Source organism: Hibiscus syriacus, unplaced genomic scaffold, assembly GCF_006381635.1.
Source record: "Hibiscus syriacus cultivar Baekdansim isolate YM2019G1 unplaced genomic scaffold, ASM638163v2 tig00006230_pilon, whole genome shotgun sequence".
NCBI classification, from domain to species: domain Eukaryota; kingdom Viridiplantae; phylum Streptophyta; class Magnoliopsida; order Malvales; family Malvaceae; genus Hibiscus; species Hibiscus syriacus.
Genome location: NW_024062089.1, coordinates 210,241 through 229,707, shown reverse-complemented (window position 1 = coordinate 229,707; position 19,467 = coordinate 210,241). Strand labels below are relative to the sequence as shown.

At 29.3% G+C, this 19,467-nt stretch overlaps 1 protein-coding gene across 1 annotated transcript; it reads right to left on the bottom strand.

The window, feature by feature from the left end:
- Positions 1-4,592: 4,592 nt before the first annotated feature.
- Positions 4,593-7,768, bottom strand: LOC120200601 (cyclin-dependent kinase 18-like). Its single transcript, XM_039201399.1, has 7 exons — positions 7,244-7,768; positions 6,230-6,642; positions 5,611-5,949; positions 5,386-5,493; positions 5,024-5,302; positions 4,777-4,920; positions 4,593-4,688 (listed from the first exon to the last, which is right to left on the bottom strand). Exons 1-7 carry the CDS (start codon positions 7,533-7,535, stop codon positions 4,593-4,595), a joined length of 1,671 nt encoding a protein of 556 aa, XP_039057330.1. The 5' UTR covers positions 7,536-7,768.
- Between the last annotated feature and the right edge of the window lie 11,699 nt (positions 7,769-19,467).

The following is a 19,467-nucleotide window of genomic DNA, read 5'->3' as shown; positions in this document are numbered from 1 at the left end:
GAATTTGACTTGTCATCAAGTCAATTAAGGGATAGGAAGTGTTAGAATAGGAATTTGAAACATGTTGCAAAACTAGTATAATTTTGCAATTACATAGGAATGACTAGATTTGAAGTTAAAGAAGTGATTAGGGAATAAGAATAAGTTTAAGTATGTGTATTAAAGTTAGGAGTATTAAAGGAAGTGAAATAGGAAGGTTTGAGCTGAAATAAGGTGATTTTCGAGCTCAAAATGAGATTCTGGGCTAGGGGAATCGGTACCCATTCAAGGGGAATCGATTCCCCCTCAAACGAGTAAGAATTCCAGAATGCTAGAGGGGAATCGATACCCCAGGGGGGAACCGATTCCCCCATAATGAAAAAAGAAGAAGAAAGAAGAGAGACTAAACTATAATCCCTTAAATTGGTAGGATATTAGAGGTTAATTTCAAGACTTGGGCATCTGATAATCATCTTGAAAATTATGCTTATGTAGATATTGAACGTGACTTTGTTTCAAAGTAAACGAAGGGTTAGAATTGATTCAATTCAACAAGGCTAAGGTGAGTGCATGTGCATAACATGATTATGTTAGTATATTCAGTTTTAGAACTGCGATAAGTCTAGATTTAATATCTTGATACATGATTCATTCAAGATTATTAAATATGATATGAATTCATACCATATACATTATGGGATATACTATGCAGATTGTGGTAAGTCTATGTTCCAGATTAGAGCTTATATGAATGAGTTACGAGATATCTATATTAGGTATATGAAGTGTGTGTGCTGTGTTTGTTATGGTTTATATGTATGAATGAGCATATGTATTGACATGTTACAATATATATATATATATATATATATATATATATATATTATATGAGTTGTGTAAATATGTAGATAAATGTGTTAAATATGTGAATAGTTAAATGATCAATATGATTTCATAAGAATATGAAATAAGAAGTATGAAAATGACATAAGAAAGAATATGAAATATACAGAATATGAATATGAAATCATATGAGGGATGATCATATGAACATGTGATAAAGAGCTATATAGAAAAAGAAAAATGTGATATGATGTATGAATATGTATAAGGTAAAAGACAATGCCATGGTATGAGTTATGAGAACTGTAAGTAGTTGGTATGCCAAGAGTCAAAGAACTACCTATGTCTTTCGAGACATATGGACAGTATACCTATGTTCTAAGGAACATATGGATAGTTTACCTAGGTTCTTCGGGACCTATGGATAGTTACCGAGGATCTTTATGACCTCTGGATAGTTACTGAGGATCTTTATGACCTCTGGATAGTTACCGAGGATCTTTATGACCTCTGGATAGTTACCGAGGATCTTTATGACCTCTGGATAGTTACCGAGGATCTTTATGACCTCTGGATAGGTCCTTCGGAAAATTCATGGAGCTGTGGGGACAGCATACGTGTGCACAATCTCATAATACTCGTATACCTTGGGTTCTCAATAGTGTATATGACTTAAATAAGACAAACGAGGATGTATATAGTTGTTCTTAATATGGTATTATTACGATTTGTATTGGCATATGTGGTATAATAATGATGGTATGATAGTATAATTGTGTTTGGATAGTAGACGATGTTTATATTAATAATTCTTTATGATGTAATTATGCTCACTAAGTCTATGACTTAGCGTGTAAGTGTTTTTACACGTAGGTTTCAAAGAGCAGGAGAATCAAGAATAGGAATTTGCAGATCAACCTATCTTTACTCAGCGATCAGATCAGAAGTAAAGTCACAGTAGGTATTTTGTTGTATGTAGTGTGTTGGCATGTAAGAACAGTGTTAGTTCAAATGCTCTGATTAGTTTTGTCTTATTTTGGTTAACTCGTGTGCAGTGACAATGTTATTTTAATCAAAGTTTTAAATTTCATTGGTTTTCGTTAAAAGATTAAAGTTTGAAAAGTCAATGTGACACCTCAGACTTGTATCCGGGTCGGATACGGGTTGAGGGTGTTACAGAGAATCTTTTATAGATAACTCTAGATGTAATATCAAATATCACAAATATCTAAATTATTTTATGAATATATTTAGATATATATATTATTTTCATATTATTTTAGAATATTCTCGAGATATATCTCGTAAATGATAATTATATATTTATACACTGACTTTCCAAAATTGATATTTTTAATGATTAAAAGAGAAAACCTTTTATTTTAAAATTAATTAATTAATTTATACAAATTACTTTTAATTTGATGCTATTAATTTTTCTCTATCGTTGCCTGCAATCGCACTCTGATAAAGTGTTTTTAACGTATTTGTTAGATATCCAATATAATTTGACAATATATCTTGGTGCAATCCCTCTATATTAACTTGAGCTTCTTCTCCTGCTTTCCAGTCGGATGAGGCAATAATATCGACCTGTAATGTATTCAAAATTGGTTGGATATACCTCATACAAAACAAGTTGCCTATAACGAGAAGTTCTGATATGAGACACTTAAAATAAGGTTAATAAATGACATGACTGGTAAAAAAAGTAATATGTTAAAAGTGAAACACAAAATGTTATAAATCAGAACCGAAAAAGTTATTAGTCGGAGTAACATAACATGTTGCACCAAAATGTTATGCAAGGTATGAAAATGAGTTATAATCGATAAATGTTAAGAATATTATTGACATTTTAGGTTTCTCTTAAAAGGTTACTAAAGTTTAAGCTGATGAGGCCTTATACATTCTCACGATAAAAAAAAAGTTAAAAGCTGAAAATGTTATGAATATATATAAGAATATGGTTTAGTTCACTAAGAAATATGTTGTGATCTGTAATATTAATGTTATGAAATATAGATTTAATTTAGTAATTTGATTATATGTTGATTTAGTATTTGTAAATTTTAATTCTTCGATTTAGTATGAATAAAAAATTATTTGATTCAATGTATGTATATTATTTTTTGATATTATGGTTGATATTTATAAATTTGTGTTTGGTATATATTAACTAATTCAAATATAACATTTTGATTTTTGAAAAGTGAGCATCGTTTGATCTAGATGGTCTTAGAATCTTTGTCCACTCACCGTACGAATTTACGGTCAGAGTTGTTCGTTGTCACCGGAAGATTTCAATAAAGATTTGACATTTCCTTTAAATTTGCTCTACTTATTTTAGTTTCTTTTGTTAGTTATCCTCTATTTTTTATAGGTTTGTAGACTATTTTTTGGCAGATATTTAGGTTGTGTTATAATTTTTTCTTTTACATATTATAATTTTATCAAGTTATTAAAGTTTTTCTAAATTAACCCCTCTGAAATATGAGAATATGTAATAATTTTGTTGTTTTCCAATATTGGGTGCAAAGTGAACTTGGAGGGGGTTGAGGGTTGGGTTGTTCCGTTGCTATTGGGGTTAAGGGTATTGAATATGGATTGTATATTAAATTTGGATTGCATATTGGATTTGAGTTTTAATTAGATATATTTTTTGTTTAATTTTGATTCAGGCTCGATGAATTAATTTTTAAACCCAAACAAAAATAATGTTTATAATAGGCATATTTAGTTATCTTTTTCAAAAAATTTGGTTTTTTTAAATATAATTTTAAATTATTTATTTCAAATAAAATTTTCAAAATTACATGAACGCGACATGTGTCCTTTAATGGCATAATTTAACAACCGTTACGGCCCAGACACCTTAAATAGTAACGTTTATAACATTAGGCACTTGAATGAATAAAAAAAGTTTAGACACCTATTTGATAAAAGCATTATATTTTAGATACTTATTTTCTAATTAAGCCATAAAATAATTAAAAAAAATAAATTCAAAAGTTAAGTTGAATAAATTGTATTTGTAATTTGATGAGCGACAAAATTATAAATATTTATAAATTAATTTAATAATCAATTATATAAATAGATAGTGATCCCAAGAAATAAGTTAACAATGGAGTGAGATACACTTCCGCATGTAGCATATAATTACTAGATATTGAGTTAATATAGTTTATATCATATTATTTCAATTCTAAAAAACAACGGATCTACGGGATCCGTTGTTACTTGATGAACAAGGTAGTAATTTACCAACGGTATTTGCAAATTTTGCAGGCAAGTTAAAACATAGCATTAGAATTCAATGATGGATAAGAAATTAGAAACAGATCGAATTAATCTAATCTATATTGTATTAGATCCTTTGGATCCGCCATTGTTACTTGATGAACAAGGTAACAATGCAACTCTGGTATTTGCAGGCAAGTTAAAACATAGTATTAGAACTCAATGATGGAGGAAAAATTAAAAACAGAACATTTCCCCCCTTTTCTCGAGGTGTAACAAATGAAGTTCCGAGGAACATACACAGTAATCCGAGCAAGTATCGATTCGAATGCAGACGTAACGAAAAACGATATATATATATGTTTGCAAGCATATGCAGTTATTGGCATTAAGGGTTCAATCAATGAATTAAAAGAATGTTAATAAATATGAAGTGTGATCCACTTTTTTTGCTATACGTAAAACCAAAATCGATATCGGAAATATGCTCGACTCATAAGATATTGCTTGATGAGTGTGTAATATACTCACAGAAAGCGTCGTTCCTCCGGCGCATCACATACTTGAAGATGCTGCTCCAACGAAGACTCCTTGGAAAAGATGTATTCGAGTTGGTCCGTCTCCTGGATAGGAAAAGAAACTGTCTGAGTTCATCGTATTAAATCGAAACATGTTGAATTCGTACTTCTATTGCTGAAACTGCGAACAAACCTCGTTTATATGGTACAAATCGTATTCTTTTGTGAAATACTTGTATGTCTCTTGCCCGTTCTCCAACATCTCCGTATCGAAAGGACCGAGCATTCCAACCATCCGCGTGAGGATCATCACGACTGCATCATTTGGGAACAGCACCTATAAAAAGACATAGGTACTTAAAATGAGTAACGGTTTAAATCGTTTCCGAGGAAAGGTTGTTTCAAATGATCGGTAGCAAGCATCGGAATTAAAGACATACTTCCCCAGAACATATCTCGGCAAGGATACATCCGAGAGACCAAAGGTCAACCTTCTGGTCATATGGCAGGCCAAGGATGACTTCTGGGGCTCTATAGGAGCGAGATTGAACATACAGACACGAATTGTCGGTCCGGAAACAACTGCTTCCAAGATCAATAATCTTTATCTCACATTTCGTATAACTTTTGATAAGAATATTCTCCGGCTTCAGATCGCGGTGAATAATTCCCAACTCATGCAAGTAATCGAGTGCCTCCAAACACTGACGAGCTATGATCTGTACGAGAGAATATCAACAGCAGATTATTCGAATTGAACCTAAAGTGTTATCCTCTTCGTAAACATATAGGTAACTGCAACCTGCAACCTGCCGAGTGTAAAATAAGCTTCTCCACCCGATTCTTGATTGAATTTTTGAAATTCATACAAGTTTGCTCGAAGCAGTTCACAGACAATGAACAGGTGCTCCTGGAACGATTTCGCACGAATGATAAAACCAATCATTAGTATTAATAAACACTTACGGAATGGTTCTGCAAGAAACTCGGAATGAGAGGCATGCCAATAGCCGTTTCACTAACATACCCGGTGATAGAAATAATCGAAGAGACGCAAAATGTGGTGCTTATCTCCGGGATCATGCTTATTAACAAGCTTTAGAAGCTTAATTTCATCCAAACTCTGGTCTACAAAATATTTGTCGTTTTTAACGATCTTCAGGCACACATCGATCCCCATGAGAAGATCATGCGCTCGAACAACCTTACTAAAAGCAGCCGAACCGAGGTATTCCGTCACATTAATCGAATACTTCGTATTCATCCTCATTAGAGTACATTTGAAGTTCATCAGTAGCATCACCCTCTTCATTTGCAGTAGCCTCAAGTTCACCGAGTTCTCCATCTTCAACTTCATTACAGTCGACTGTCTCGGTTAATAATTTTTTCTCGGAAATCTTGTTCACCAAGTCAGAATTACCTCCAAACCCGTCAAATAAGTCATTTGAACCCCTTCTGTCCAAGTAAAAATTCGTTTTTGATATATGTTCAGAAGCTCCGTTATGATCCACATCAATGTCTCCAGCAACCTTTACTCGAAAATCATCAAAATCTGTTCCTTTAGAGCCTATATACCCGAAGTTTAGCGGATTTTCATCATAAAGACCCGGTCCCTCGGCGTAAGCACAGTTCTTCAACTCAGGTACAATGTCACCTTCAAGCCCATTACATTTATCAAAATGATAATAATCCATAATTCGAGCCTGGTCTTCTCCATTTGTGCTGGTCATATTAAAAAGGCAAGGCTTGTCCAAGTAATCAATGCCATCTTCGGTTCGAGATCCATCGGATTTGTCATATGAAATCAGTCTATTATCACGTTGCATCTCTGTCACTGACGTTGTGACAAACTTATCCCGACTTGGGATACTGTAGAAATCTGACCCAGCGAAGCAGGGCGTCAAGAAGTGGTCTTCATCTTTGTCCTCATGCCAAAACAAGTCGTTCTGCATTTCGAAATCCGGATACTCGCGTGCCGTCCTAAACTGAGATAATCTATCCGAGGAAGTATCGGAATCAGCCTGAGATGCAGAATGAAGTCCATATGGATTCACAAAGTCTGCAAACATGAAGTTCATCATATGGATTAACTAACATTCACCTCCTAGGCCTAGCAGCCACCTAGATATCGAAAATAGAACCGAACAAATGGCAGTGAAATCCTATGTTACTCGGATTCGGATGTGAGTGTTGAATATAATTCGAGGGGGCGGCCGCACCCCTGCAAATTTCAATTTCTCCGCATAATGTATTTCTTCTGATGATCTAAATTCGGACTCCTAGATTTCTAATATACTTACTAAAGTTTCATACCATAACACAAGATCATGCGTCCGTCCATATATGTGTTCGATAATTCGATATCGAGATCAGAACACTATATTAGTTCTAAAGATCTATTAAAACTAGGACAGTACTATAAACATGAACTTGAGATGAACAGTCAACAGATGAGTTAATTTTCTTCTTACCCGAAGAGCAAACATCACTAAAGTTTCATACCATAACACAAGATCATGCGTCCGTCCATATATGTGTTCGATAATTCGATATCGAGATCAGAACACTATATTAGTTCTAAAGATCTATTAAAACTAGGACAGTACTATAAACATGAACTTGAGATGAACAGTCAACAGATGAGTTAATTTTCTTCTTACCCGAAGAGCAAACATCACTAGAAGAAGACCTCAAGCTGACGAATTCATCGCCATCGGAGCCCGACACATCACTGGACTTCACTCGCTCGTCCTCCTCCGATCGCCGGATTATCGCCGTAATCCTCACCGGCGGCGGCATCGGGAACAAGAGCTTCTCGAAATCAAAAGCACACACCTTTTCTTCTTCTTCGTTTTTCTCCATCACGTCTTGTTCTAGAGCTTTCACGGCTTCTTTCAAGCCATTTTCCCTCAAGAACTCGATCACGGCTTCAACTTCGAAGCTCGCCTCCATGAAAAAAAAAACACCAAGAAAAAGAAAACCCAGCAATCCTCTCTCTCCCTCTCTCTCTCTCCCTCTCTCTCCCTCTCAAGTGCTTATCGTGTTTTTGGTGTCATAAGTGTGGAAATTAAGTGATTTTCGAGGGTCAAAACTGGAAAACGACATGAACAGAATACCATGTTTAAGCTTCTGCATGTTTTTATTTTCCTTTTTGGTTTTTTTTTCCTTCGTTGTGAACCCAACTTTGAAAAGAGGTAGAGGCTGACAGAGGGTTTAACTGGGGTTTTAATACAATATCATGTAATTTTATTTATTAAATATCGATTACAAATATATATTATTAATAAATATTTTTTATTTACTTTTATAAGTTATTTAAATTAATCTGAAAGAATTAATTTTTATTGGAAAAGACAAATAAGAATTTTAAAATATTTAAATCACTGTTTTTTAAGAAAAATAATAAAGTGTCATAATCATAATCAATGTTTGAATTTTGAATTTGTCTAACTTTGACTTATATTCTTAGGACAAATTAATTTATTCATGAAAAAATAATTTGAATGAATTTAATTATTTTAAATAAATATTTCCCTAAACTATAATTATCATTTTAAATTAGTCTTCCAAGTTTTAAACATTTTAATTTCATCCCAAAATATAATCTTCATTCTAAATTGGTCTGTAAACTTTTTGAACATTCTAATTTCATCCCAAATTATACGCATATATTAATCGCATCTCCTATTAATAAAATCGTCAGATCAAGTTATATTATTATGTCTTTTAAAAAGTAAATTTTTAATTAAATTAGGATTGAAATTAACTATACATTTAGATGAATTCAGAGACAAAATTTAATCGAATTCAATCATAACTATAAATTGAATTTTAAATCAATTTTTATGTATTACAATTATATCCTAATAATTGATTATTTGGTGTGGGCTATAGGTTATTAATTTTTATTGGTGCAACCTAATTTTCATGGGGCCATGGCATTATAGCAAAATTAAATAATAAATAAATAAAAATAATTTTCTTTTTCATGTGACCATTAAAACAAAAGTGTGTAATTTTCCCCTTTTATATATATTTATTGCCACCTTTCAATTTTCCCTTTTATATATATTTTTATTTTGAATTTATTAATGTGAATTTAGCCGTTGGTCAAAAATTGATTGAAACAATATTGAGGGAAAGAAATCTTAATTTTGAAAAATTTGTGAATAGTGATATAGTGACAAAGATCAATTAGAGATGGTTACACCTAAAATATGCTTTCGATATCAAACATTAGATTTTTTTTTAATAGGATGAATGGGTAGATTCTTAAGTAATGTTAAAGAATTAAATTTTAGGGTAAGTATACAAATGGTCCCAGACTATATGATACTATTTTATTGAGTCTCTTAACTATTAGAAGTTACAAAATAGTTCTTTAACTATAGGGAGTTACTTTGTTGAGTCCCTCGACTATTAAAAGTTACAAAGTAGTCACCTAACTATTCATTATGTTCCAAACTCGACAATTTTTCATCAAAATTTTGACGATAGTCTGAGCTGTATGCTAACCTACTGACCGAGATATGATAAAATCTGATCTCATAATCTCAAATGACTATTATATTGCAATCAGCATGTTAACATTCAACTCAGAAGGTCGTTAATTTTTAATGAAACATGATTAGCTTAAAATATAATGAATAGTCGAGTTATCATTTTGTAACTTTTAATAGTTGAAGGACTCACCAAAGTAACTTTCTATAATCAAGGGATCATTTTGTAATTTTTAATAGTCAAGAGACTCAATAAAATAATATCTTATAAACAAGGGACCATTTATATACTTTACACTAAATTATAATGTTAAAAATAAATTAAATTAAATTAAGAAAATTATTGCCAACGAGTGTTGGCACAAGTGGTTGAGATTCAGAAATTTGAGCTTGTAATGCCAAGTTCGAATCCCACCACCGTCACTCTTGGTGGGCAATCTGTAAAGTCCTATATAAATCCCAATTGGGTCTTAGGTATGCCCTTGCCCTGGCCCTGGACTGGGGGAGCCACCCCTGACCTAACCTTTTAGTGTACCAAAAAAAATTAAGAAAATTATCTCTATAATGAATTTCTATAATATTCAATAAAAATTCATGGACCAATAAATCATAACCATAATTATACAAAAGAATATGCTTTGAATAGATGTGTTTGAAATTTTATATCTCACTTAATTAGACGATGACCAAAGTTTCAACCTAACAAAGGTTGCTTAATAATATAGTAGGTGAGTTGGTCCAATATAGGACTATATGTTTGGCCAAAAATCCAACTCATCAATGTCCATCAAAACCAATGCTAGCTAGCTAAGAGGTAGGTCAAATTTCTTTTCTAAAGCTTTAATGGATAAAGATCTAGTTTTGTAATAATGTGGCATCAAATCTAGGGTTTAGCTTAAATTACTCACTTTTGCGTCCTTTAGAATGTGGATCTCAATACATTTGGGTTCTACTAGGATGGACATCATAATCGAATTCGACGGGTTCTAATCCAACCCGATTTTATTGGATTAGATTTCTTTCTAAAGAATTAGGTTGAATCGGGTTTTTTAGAGTAGAAGTTCGAGTCGGGTCGGATTCGATTTAGTGTGAAAAATACTTGACCCGACTCAAAAAATAATATAATGGTATCTTAAATATTTATGAATAATTACAAGAATACCATTCTTTATATTATTTTTCAACTAGATCCTTATTTTATTGAATAAAATTTATTTTTTATAAATATATTTATTTTGGGTCGGGGCGGGCTCGAGTTTTATTTAAAAAACTTGGATCGGTCGGGTTGGGTCAGGTTCAGGTGGAGGAGGGCTATTTTTGTAAAATTTGACCTGACCCGACTCATGTCCATCCCTAATTAGAACGACTTAATTGAACCAGACATATTCAAATTACGACTCTTATTTTAAATTAATTTCTAAACTTATGAATATTTTAATTTCATTTTTAAACTATGATTCTCATTCTGAATTGATCTTTATATTTTTGAACGTTTCAAATTTATCTTCAAACCATGACCCTCATTCTAAATCAATCCTCCAACTTCTAAACATTCCAATAATGTCTCCCACAATAATTCAAAAGTTTGGGATGAAATTGGAATATTCAAAAGTTTAGAGACCAATATAGAATGAGGGTTATAGTTTGAGAATGAATTTAAAATGTTCAAAAGTTTGGGACCAATATAAAATAAGAGTCTTAAACAAAAAATTGGATTTTCCATAAGTTTGGGATCAATATAGAATGAAGGTTATAATTTGGAGATATGTGGTACTATTATCTCCTTCAGAATCATAAATTTCACTTCTTCAACCTGTTGAGAATTGTGAAAGTAATTAGATAAACAGAGTAATTTCAAAATATTGTTAGGGACTAAAAACTTTAAACCTTAACATTCTTAGAAGCAGCAATTAAACCAAATATGGGTTAGCCTTTTCCTGGATAAGAAATTTGACGATATTATGAGTTAAACATTAATCTACTGACTGCGATATGATAAAATATGATCCATGAATCTTAAACAACTATCTTATCTCAGCCATCATGTTAACATCCAACTTAGACAACCGCTACTTTTTTAATGAAAATGGATGAGTTTGGAATATAATAAATAGTAAAGTGATCATTTTATATTAGTAAAGTAGTACCATATAATCGGGGACCATTTGTGTATTTTACCCTATGTATAATTAAGATTGTTTTTGGAGACAAATCAAAGAAAAGAACATTAGTATGATCAAAGATGACGAAGTAACATATAACCTACCTTAGAATATAATTATGTATGCAACATGATGGGGTAAGGTTGGAGAAGACAAGTTGATGATGAAGCAAGGCATGGATGCTTTAATTAGCCCACACGACCGTAGCTTTCATGTCAAGCTTTTATTTTCATTTCCCCAACTTTGTATTTATTTATCTATATATCTTATCCATTTTTTCTAATATAAAATTTAGTTTTTATATAATATTTTATGTCGATGGGACACTATCTTAATTAAAATAAAAAATTCTATGAATTTTGAGATGTTAAATTATAATCTCATCATGTTTCAATTTAATTCAATATTTACTATTTATTAGTTCTTTTAATAGGATTCTTAATAGAAAAACCCCAAATAAGGATGTGTACGGATCAAGTCAAGTTTTTTGTTGATTCGAATCTAATTTGAGTATTATATTTTTCATCTGTCATTAGATCAAACTTGAGTTTAGAAAGACTTTATCCGACTTGAAATTCAATCTAATTTTTAAGACAAAACTTGTACTCGACCTGATCTGACTCAACTTATATATATATATATAAGGGTAAAAACTATCCAAAATGAAAAATATAGAAAAAGAGATATTATTTTAATTATCTCTCAATATATAAAGAATAATTATACTATTATTTCGGTTACCGAATAATGGGGTTTTTTTTACTATAAACTCGAATCCAATCCAACTTTTATTCTTAAGAAAAACTTGATCTAATCTCGACCCAAATTCGAATTAAAATAATAAATCTACAAAATCGAATGAGATCGAACTCATCGAATCTAGCCCCGTACCCCAAAGCTTAAGGACTTTTTTCATAAAAAGTGAAAATCTTTTGGGTTGATTATGGATTATTATTTGGGTTAAACTACCCATATAATTGTTGGATCAATTGGCCCAATATTGATTTGAATGTGGCCTCAAAAACTTTCAATTATGGGTTGTAAGTTCCCAAAGTAGCCTAGTTCAATGTTTAGATTTGATCCTGATTGATTCTAAATAGGTCAAATTTATTATTAGTCCATGTACATAAGTTTCAAAATTAGGCCCTACACTTCAGTCCTGATCAATTTCAGTCCACATATTTTTTTTAAATTTTCAAATTTGAGTCATGATACCAATAGTACAAGAACAATATGATTAAACTATGTCTTAAAATGATCAAATTCGGTAACATGAATTAAACCTACAATTTACACTTAATACAAAGATTAATAATATAATTTGACATAATAATTAAAATTTTAAAATATAAAGACTAAAAATAATCGAATTAAGTAAGATATACAAATTACACACAATGTAGGACCAAAATGTTGAATGATTTCTCGTCTATGGACTCGGTACTTAGCTTTCTTTCTTTCTTTTTCCTAGAAACCGCTAATTTTATTAAAAGTATAAAATATCCAAATTATAATTATAATGAAGGTTTACAACCATAATCGTATACTAAACATAAAATAAAGATATTTTCCTAAACACGAGTAAACTAGCCACTTAAGATCACAAGGACCGTACAAGAAAAAAATTAAAAATATAACCAAATAAACTCGGATAAAAGGTAGATACAAACATATATGACCACATCGAAAAACAAACCACAAAAGTGATGAAATTATTGAAAATCTATTAACAAATTGTAAAACAGAATTAAAGCAACATGGAAAATACTATCCACGAACGCAAATGTGTATCCAAATCCAATCCAAGGGTCCAAAGCATAGAAGATTAGAATGATAAGAAATAAATCGCCATCTTGATCAGTCGTGACGATATCAATTCCAACCCTGAAAAAATAAACAAAAATAACGACCAAACGACCGAATTTATGCCATAAAGATAAAGAAAAATGTGTCATAAAGGTAGAAAAAATCGTGTCATAAAGACATAATTATTAAAATTAAAAAAAACAAGAGAAAAAAAAAGATATGTTATAATAAAACAAAGAAAAACAATAAATACGAGCTATCGACGACCAGTACCAAAGTTGACGTCGTCACTGATCACAAAAATGAAGACGATCAACATCAAAACTGATATGGTCACTTATCACAAAAAATGAAGAATGACATATATTAACGACATTAAGGGAAAAAGAGAAAAAAACCTTAACCCTAAATTTATACTTGCCTTCTTTCATTTGTCTCAACATTAGGTATTGAACATAACCCTCAGTACTTGTCAATTATGAACCCCAAACATCCTTATCCTGTAAGATATTGTCCATACACAATCTTCAAGACAATTATTCACTTCCAAACTAGAAAACGTTACTTTAAGGTTTATTGGTAGACTTGTGGAACCGATGAAGTTCCGTCTTTGAACACATTAAATCCATTAGAGCTCATCATCAATGTCGTTGTCATCGTTTTTATCTTCGTCGTCGTTTTATTAATGTACTCTTTATGATTATATTGATATTGATATTGTGTTTTATGTATTTTTAAGGTTAACTTTTGAACGTTAAATTATTTGTTGATAAGATATATAAAATAAAATATTAAAATGTCAACAATAATATTTATATAAATTATTACGCCAATATTGTGAAGGAATATTTTTCACTTCATTCTATTTGACTATTTCTAGCTTTGGCTTTGTTAATCATAGATTTTGACAAAAATAAAAAGGTAAAAGAACAGAACAATTTGGTATAACAAAATGAGAAAAAAAATACAGAAATGAAAGAGTGAAGTCTTATCTTATAGCCCTTTATGCGACATAAATGTCACGCCATTTTCCACCTTTCATTTCATATTATTAGAGTATCTTTATTCAATTTTTTTAAGATTTAAATCTTGTTTATATTATTTAAAAATATATATATTTTGTTATTAAAAATATTTTTATATAATATTTGTGTAGGCTTAAGTGTTATTTGTTTATGTAGTAGACCTAATTTATTATTTTCACTCCTATCGTATTTTCGCATCAATTTAATCTCAAAGTTGTTAATTGCATCATTCTATACCTTACCTCTAACTTGAAACCCTAAATTATAAATCTTAGCTTAGAGTTAATAATTTAAGGTTTTAAGCTAGGGATAGGGTATAGAATGATGCAATTAACTCTGAGGGCTAAATTGATACGAAAATACGATAGAGGTGAAAATAATAAATTATATTTACTACAGTAACATTTATACTTCTACATACGTGATGCTTAAATCCAAGATCTTAAATAATAATAATAATATCTTAACTCCTAAGCTGGATTGGTTCATGCCTCTGTATAGTTTAAGACGTCATTCTCATCAAATAATTAATCGTACAAATAGATAATAGAGATTAAACTTATAAATTTAGTCCTAAAAGCCGGAAATATCATTGTAGTAGCAAGCCTCTTGAAATTTTAATGTTATAGTGAATTTTACTTTTTTATATATAAATTTAAGTGTGGGTTTATTATTTATTTATATTTTCTACATAACAATAACACATATCAATAATAATTTGACGAAGTATACGATTTTTTAATAGAAGTCATTCATTTTATTCAAAATATGAATCTTGATTACGGTAAAGATTTACAATCATAATCGTAAATTAAGTATATGATTAGGATATTTTTCTATAATTATTGAAATTAAACTAGAAACTTAAGATCACATAAGGGTCATACAAGTAAAGATTAAAACCTAACAAAAAAAAAACTCGAACAAAGATAGACACAAACATATCTGATCGCATCGAAAAACGAACAATAAAAGAGAATCAAACTACAAAAAAATCACCGACAAACCATAAATCAGATTCCAACGACGTGAAAAGCTACCAATAACGCATAACGAGTATCCAAATCCAATCTGATGGTCTAAAGTAGGGAAGCTCAATAATATAATAGATAAGCGTCATATTGATCAGTCGTGACGATGTCAAATCAACCCTTAAATAAGATAAGTAAAAACAACGATCAAACGATAAAAATATGTACCCAAAAACAAAAATAAAGAATCATAAAGACAGATGAAAATGGTTCATACAAATAAACTTAATGAAAATAAAATAGTTTGCCACGAAATGTTAAAAAGGAATAACACTAATGCTCAAATGGACTATTGGAAATACTTGATAATACAAATTGATGGAATTTTTAGAATAAAAGAATTAATTAATTAAAGATATTTAAAAGTTTGATTGTTTTTTTAATATTTTAGTTAGACCCAATTTTTTTAATATATCAACTAAACCCTTCAAGATTTTTGAAAATGTTAATTTAAACCTCTAAAAAATTTAAATTTTAAATTACCCCAAACTCTATCACCAAGTTTTGTCATTAACAAATATTACGTTTTGATTTTATTTTGATCACTCATCGTTGAAAAATTAACGACGATGTCAACGTGTCATCAAAAGGTAATATTATTTCATTGAAATAAAAACAAAATTTTTTTACTACATCAACATTTATGTTTATTTTTAACAACTAGCGATCAAAACAAAAGCATGACGTAACATTAAATATGATTTAAAAAAGATAAGCAGGTGACAAAAACAAAATCAAAATGTAGCATTAAATATGATATAAAAAAGATAAGTGGATGATCAAAACAGAACCAAAACGTAACATTAAATACGATTAAAAACTTTAAGCGGGTGATCAAAATATAATTACAGGAATAAGTGAGTGACTAAATACATAATTTACTCTCGATATTAATTAATTAATGGAAAAAGGGAGAAGATTCTAAAAACCAAAGAAAGATCCTAATTGGGTTTCAAAAAGATTCTTCTCCAACTCCATTGCTTAGCTTTTGCTTTACATCTCTTACTATCAAGGTTGCCTTTCCATGCCTTTTTCAGTATTTTGATTACTAAACAGAATGTGCTTCTTTTCTATGCCAATAGCTCTGTATAATCAAACAAAACGATTTACTTTACTTTTCTTTTCTATTTTTATCTATTTTTTAATTAATTTTTTGGATTAACTACATAATTGATCGTTTATGTTAGTATTTTGTCCACTTTTCTTCACTGATTTAAAAAAATATGGTCACTTTTGTTTTTATTTAATTAATATGTGATCGTCACGAGTTAACCGCCGTTAAAAATTTTAGTATAATCACATATTTGGTCCATGTTATTTATATATTCTCTAAATTTAGTCTTATTTTTAATAAATTAAAATAAATTTAATCATTCAATCTAATGATGTCACGTGTCACTGGTATCACGTGTCATGCCACATGTCACTAGTACCACATGTTGTGCAATTTAATTTAAGAATATTTTATTTTTATTTTAACTTAAAAATATATATTTTATGTTAAAATATTTTGAGGTTAAGATAATAATAAAATATATTTAATAATTTAAAGTAATAATAAAATATATTTAATAATTTAAAGTAATAATAAAATATATTTAGTGAATTAAGATAAACTATATACATTAAAAAATTAAAACGATAATACAATATTTTTAAATTAAGTTAAATAAAAATATATTTAATAAGTTAAAATAAAAATAAAGTTAAGTATTTATACACCAAGATACAAAATATATACAGTAGTGACATGTGACATCATTCGATTTGAGAATTAAATTAATTTTAATTTATTAAAAATATGATAAATTCAGAGAATATGTAAATAATAAGGGCCAAATATGTGATTATACCAAAATACCATATCACCTAGTTTACGACAGTTAAACCCGTAGTGACTACATCTTAACTAAATAAAAACGAAAGTAACCCTATATTATATTTTTTTTAAATCAATGAGAAAAAGTTGACAAACCACAAACATAAGCGACCAATCCATGTAGTTAACCCTAATTTTTTAGACTAATAGTTTAAATATATGTCGATAAGATGCACACCATCAGGGACAGACACAATATTTTATGTTACGATGATGAACTTCTAAAATTTTAGGAAGTGATGAACTTATTCAATTTTAGAGGCGAAAATATATTTTCAATAAAAAAATATAAACAAAATCTATAATGTTTGATAATTTTTAATTTTTAGATATGATTATCCCCATCCGCCCTCCCTCGATCCATCCCAACACAGAATGTAACTTAAATCGAAATAAAATTTACATTTAGAACACACATGATATTTATGCATAGTCCAACTCAAATTTAGAATATCAAGATTGTCAATACCTCAAAGTTCTTCATTGAGGAAAAACCTTATTAGCTTCAATACTTAAACTAATGGTGTTGACAATGGTATTAATTATATATTTAAATAATATGTAATTTAATAATCTTGATCAGCTTAATTATTTTTTTATTAATATAGGGTAAAAGCAAGACAATATTTGTTTAAAGAAAACTCTCAATCTTTCGATATTAAACGCTCACACCTCTGTCATCTAGGTGCTCAAACTTGAATCTTCAAGGAATAACAACAATTCCTTTAGTACAGAAGCTACTTGATTCGTGCTTGATCGACTTCCTTAGTTCATACTAATAAGGCATTTTAAATAAATTTTAAATATTTTCCTTAACTTTTTTATAGAAAAAGAAATTAAAAAGATGACAACAAAATTGCACATATTAAAAAGAAATATTTTATTAAATAAAAAAAATTAGATGCATGAACAAAGAGGTTAAGGTAATCTAATAATAATATTCTTTTAAGACTCGAAAATTCTCAAATGTAGATCTCAAATCAACTTAAAAATCATATAAATTTTGAATTATATCAAAACTCGAAATAATCTATAAAATGTGTTTCTTTATGTTTAATTTAGTTTTTTTAAATAACAATAAAAATATAATTTATATAATTATTTTTTAAAATTCATATTTAATAAACCCATAATTTATCTTTAAAATCATTATGAGATTTTTAAAAAATATATATTAATAATTTCTCCAACAAATATTAATTACATGAAATTTATTGACTCAAAATTATTTTTTAGGTAAACTCCACATTTAGTACTTAAACTATCTGTTTTAGTATTTAAACTTTCATTTTTTAAAACTATATCTAACATTTAGTTTTTGTTTCATTTTAGTAACCACCGTTAAAAACTTAACACATTTAGTACCTAAACTATCAGTTTCGGTCTATTTTAATACCTAAACTTTTAATTTTTTTCAAAACTTAATGTTAAATTTTGAACGGTACTAAAATGAAATAAAAACTAAACTTTAGGTATATTTTTGAAAAATATTAAAAGTTTAGGTATTAAAATTGATGAAAAATGATAGTTTAGATACTAAATACGTAATTTACCCATTTTTTATAAAAGATATTTTTTGAGTCTGTATCATATTCCAAAGTGATGGGTATGATGAGTGGCATGTTTGTGGTGGTGGGTGCTGTGTTATTTTCTCTTCCTCCTTTCACTTTCAACTTTTTTTTTCCACAATTTCATAACTTTCCAACCCTTCATACATCTTGTCAACGTTTTTGCTAAAAATAAATTTAATTTAATTAATTTTAATTTTTTATTATATTAAAGTTTTTATTCTTAAAGTGTGTTCGGAAATTATGATGGAGATCAATTGTTTTTAGGTTTTTACTTAAATATCACCTATTAAAAATTATATGCTATTTTAGTAGTAATATTCAATTAATTTTAAAATTGACACTATTTTTTGCCTAAATGACATAGTGCTAATGCAATTTGGGATAAAATAAAAAAAAGGAAGAAAGGGTTAAAAATATGGAAAAAAAACGTTTGATGTGTTTCGTAAATACATCTTTGCACGAGCACGATCCAAATGACAACAACGCATATATATTAATTTTGTGTTCAATCACTCAATAAATGCATGTTTAAAATGTTATACTTTCTATTTATTTATAGAAATCACTAATTTTATTCAAAATAAGAAATTTCCCAAAGTGCAATGAAGATTTACGATCATAATCGTAAATTTAGCACATAATTATGACAATTTCCTATAATCATTGAAACAAAACTAACAAATTAAGATCACATAATGATCATACAAGGAATTTAAACTCTAACCAAGAAACTCAAACAAATATAGATATAAACAGATCTGTTTGCATCAGTAAATGAACCACAAAAAGAAATCAAACTACTGAAAGACCACTGACAAACTTCAAATTAGACTCAAGCAACATGAAAAACTATTCACGAACACATACCAAGTATCCATATCCAATCTAATGATCCAAAGCAAGAACTACAA

Bases quoted from the DNA above. Each gene is read 5' to 3' on its own strand.
- LOC120200601 (XM_039201399.1), bottom strand. From the start codon at position 7,535: ATGGAGGCGAGCTTCGAAGTTGAAGCCGTGATCGAGTTCTTGAGGGAA. The intron at 5,303-5,385 runs GTTGCAGTTACC...TCTCTCGTACAG, and splicing joins TTACACTCGGCAGGTTGCAG to ATCATAGCTCGTCAGTGTTT. The intron at 4,689-4,776 runs GTTTGTTCGCAG...TTTCCTATCCAG, and splicing joins ATTTGTACCATATAAACGAG to GAGACGGACCAACTCGAATA.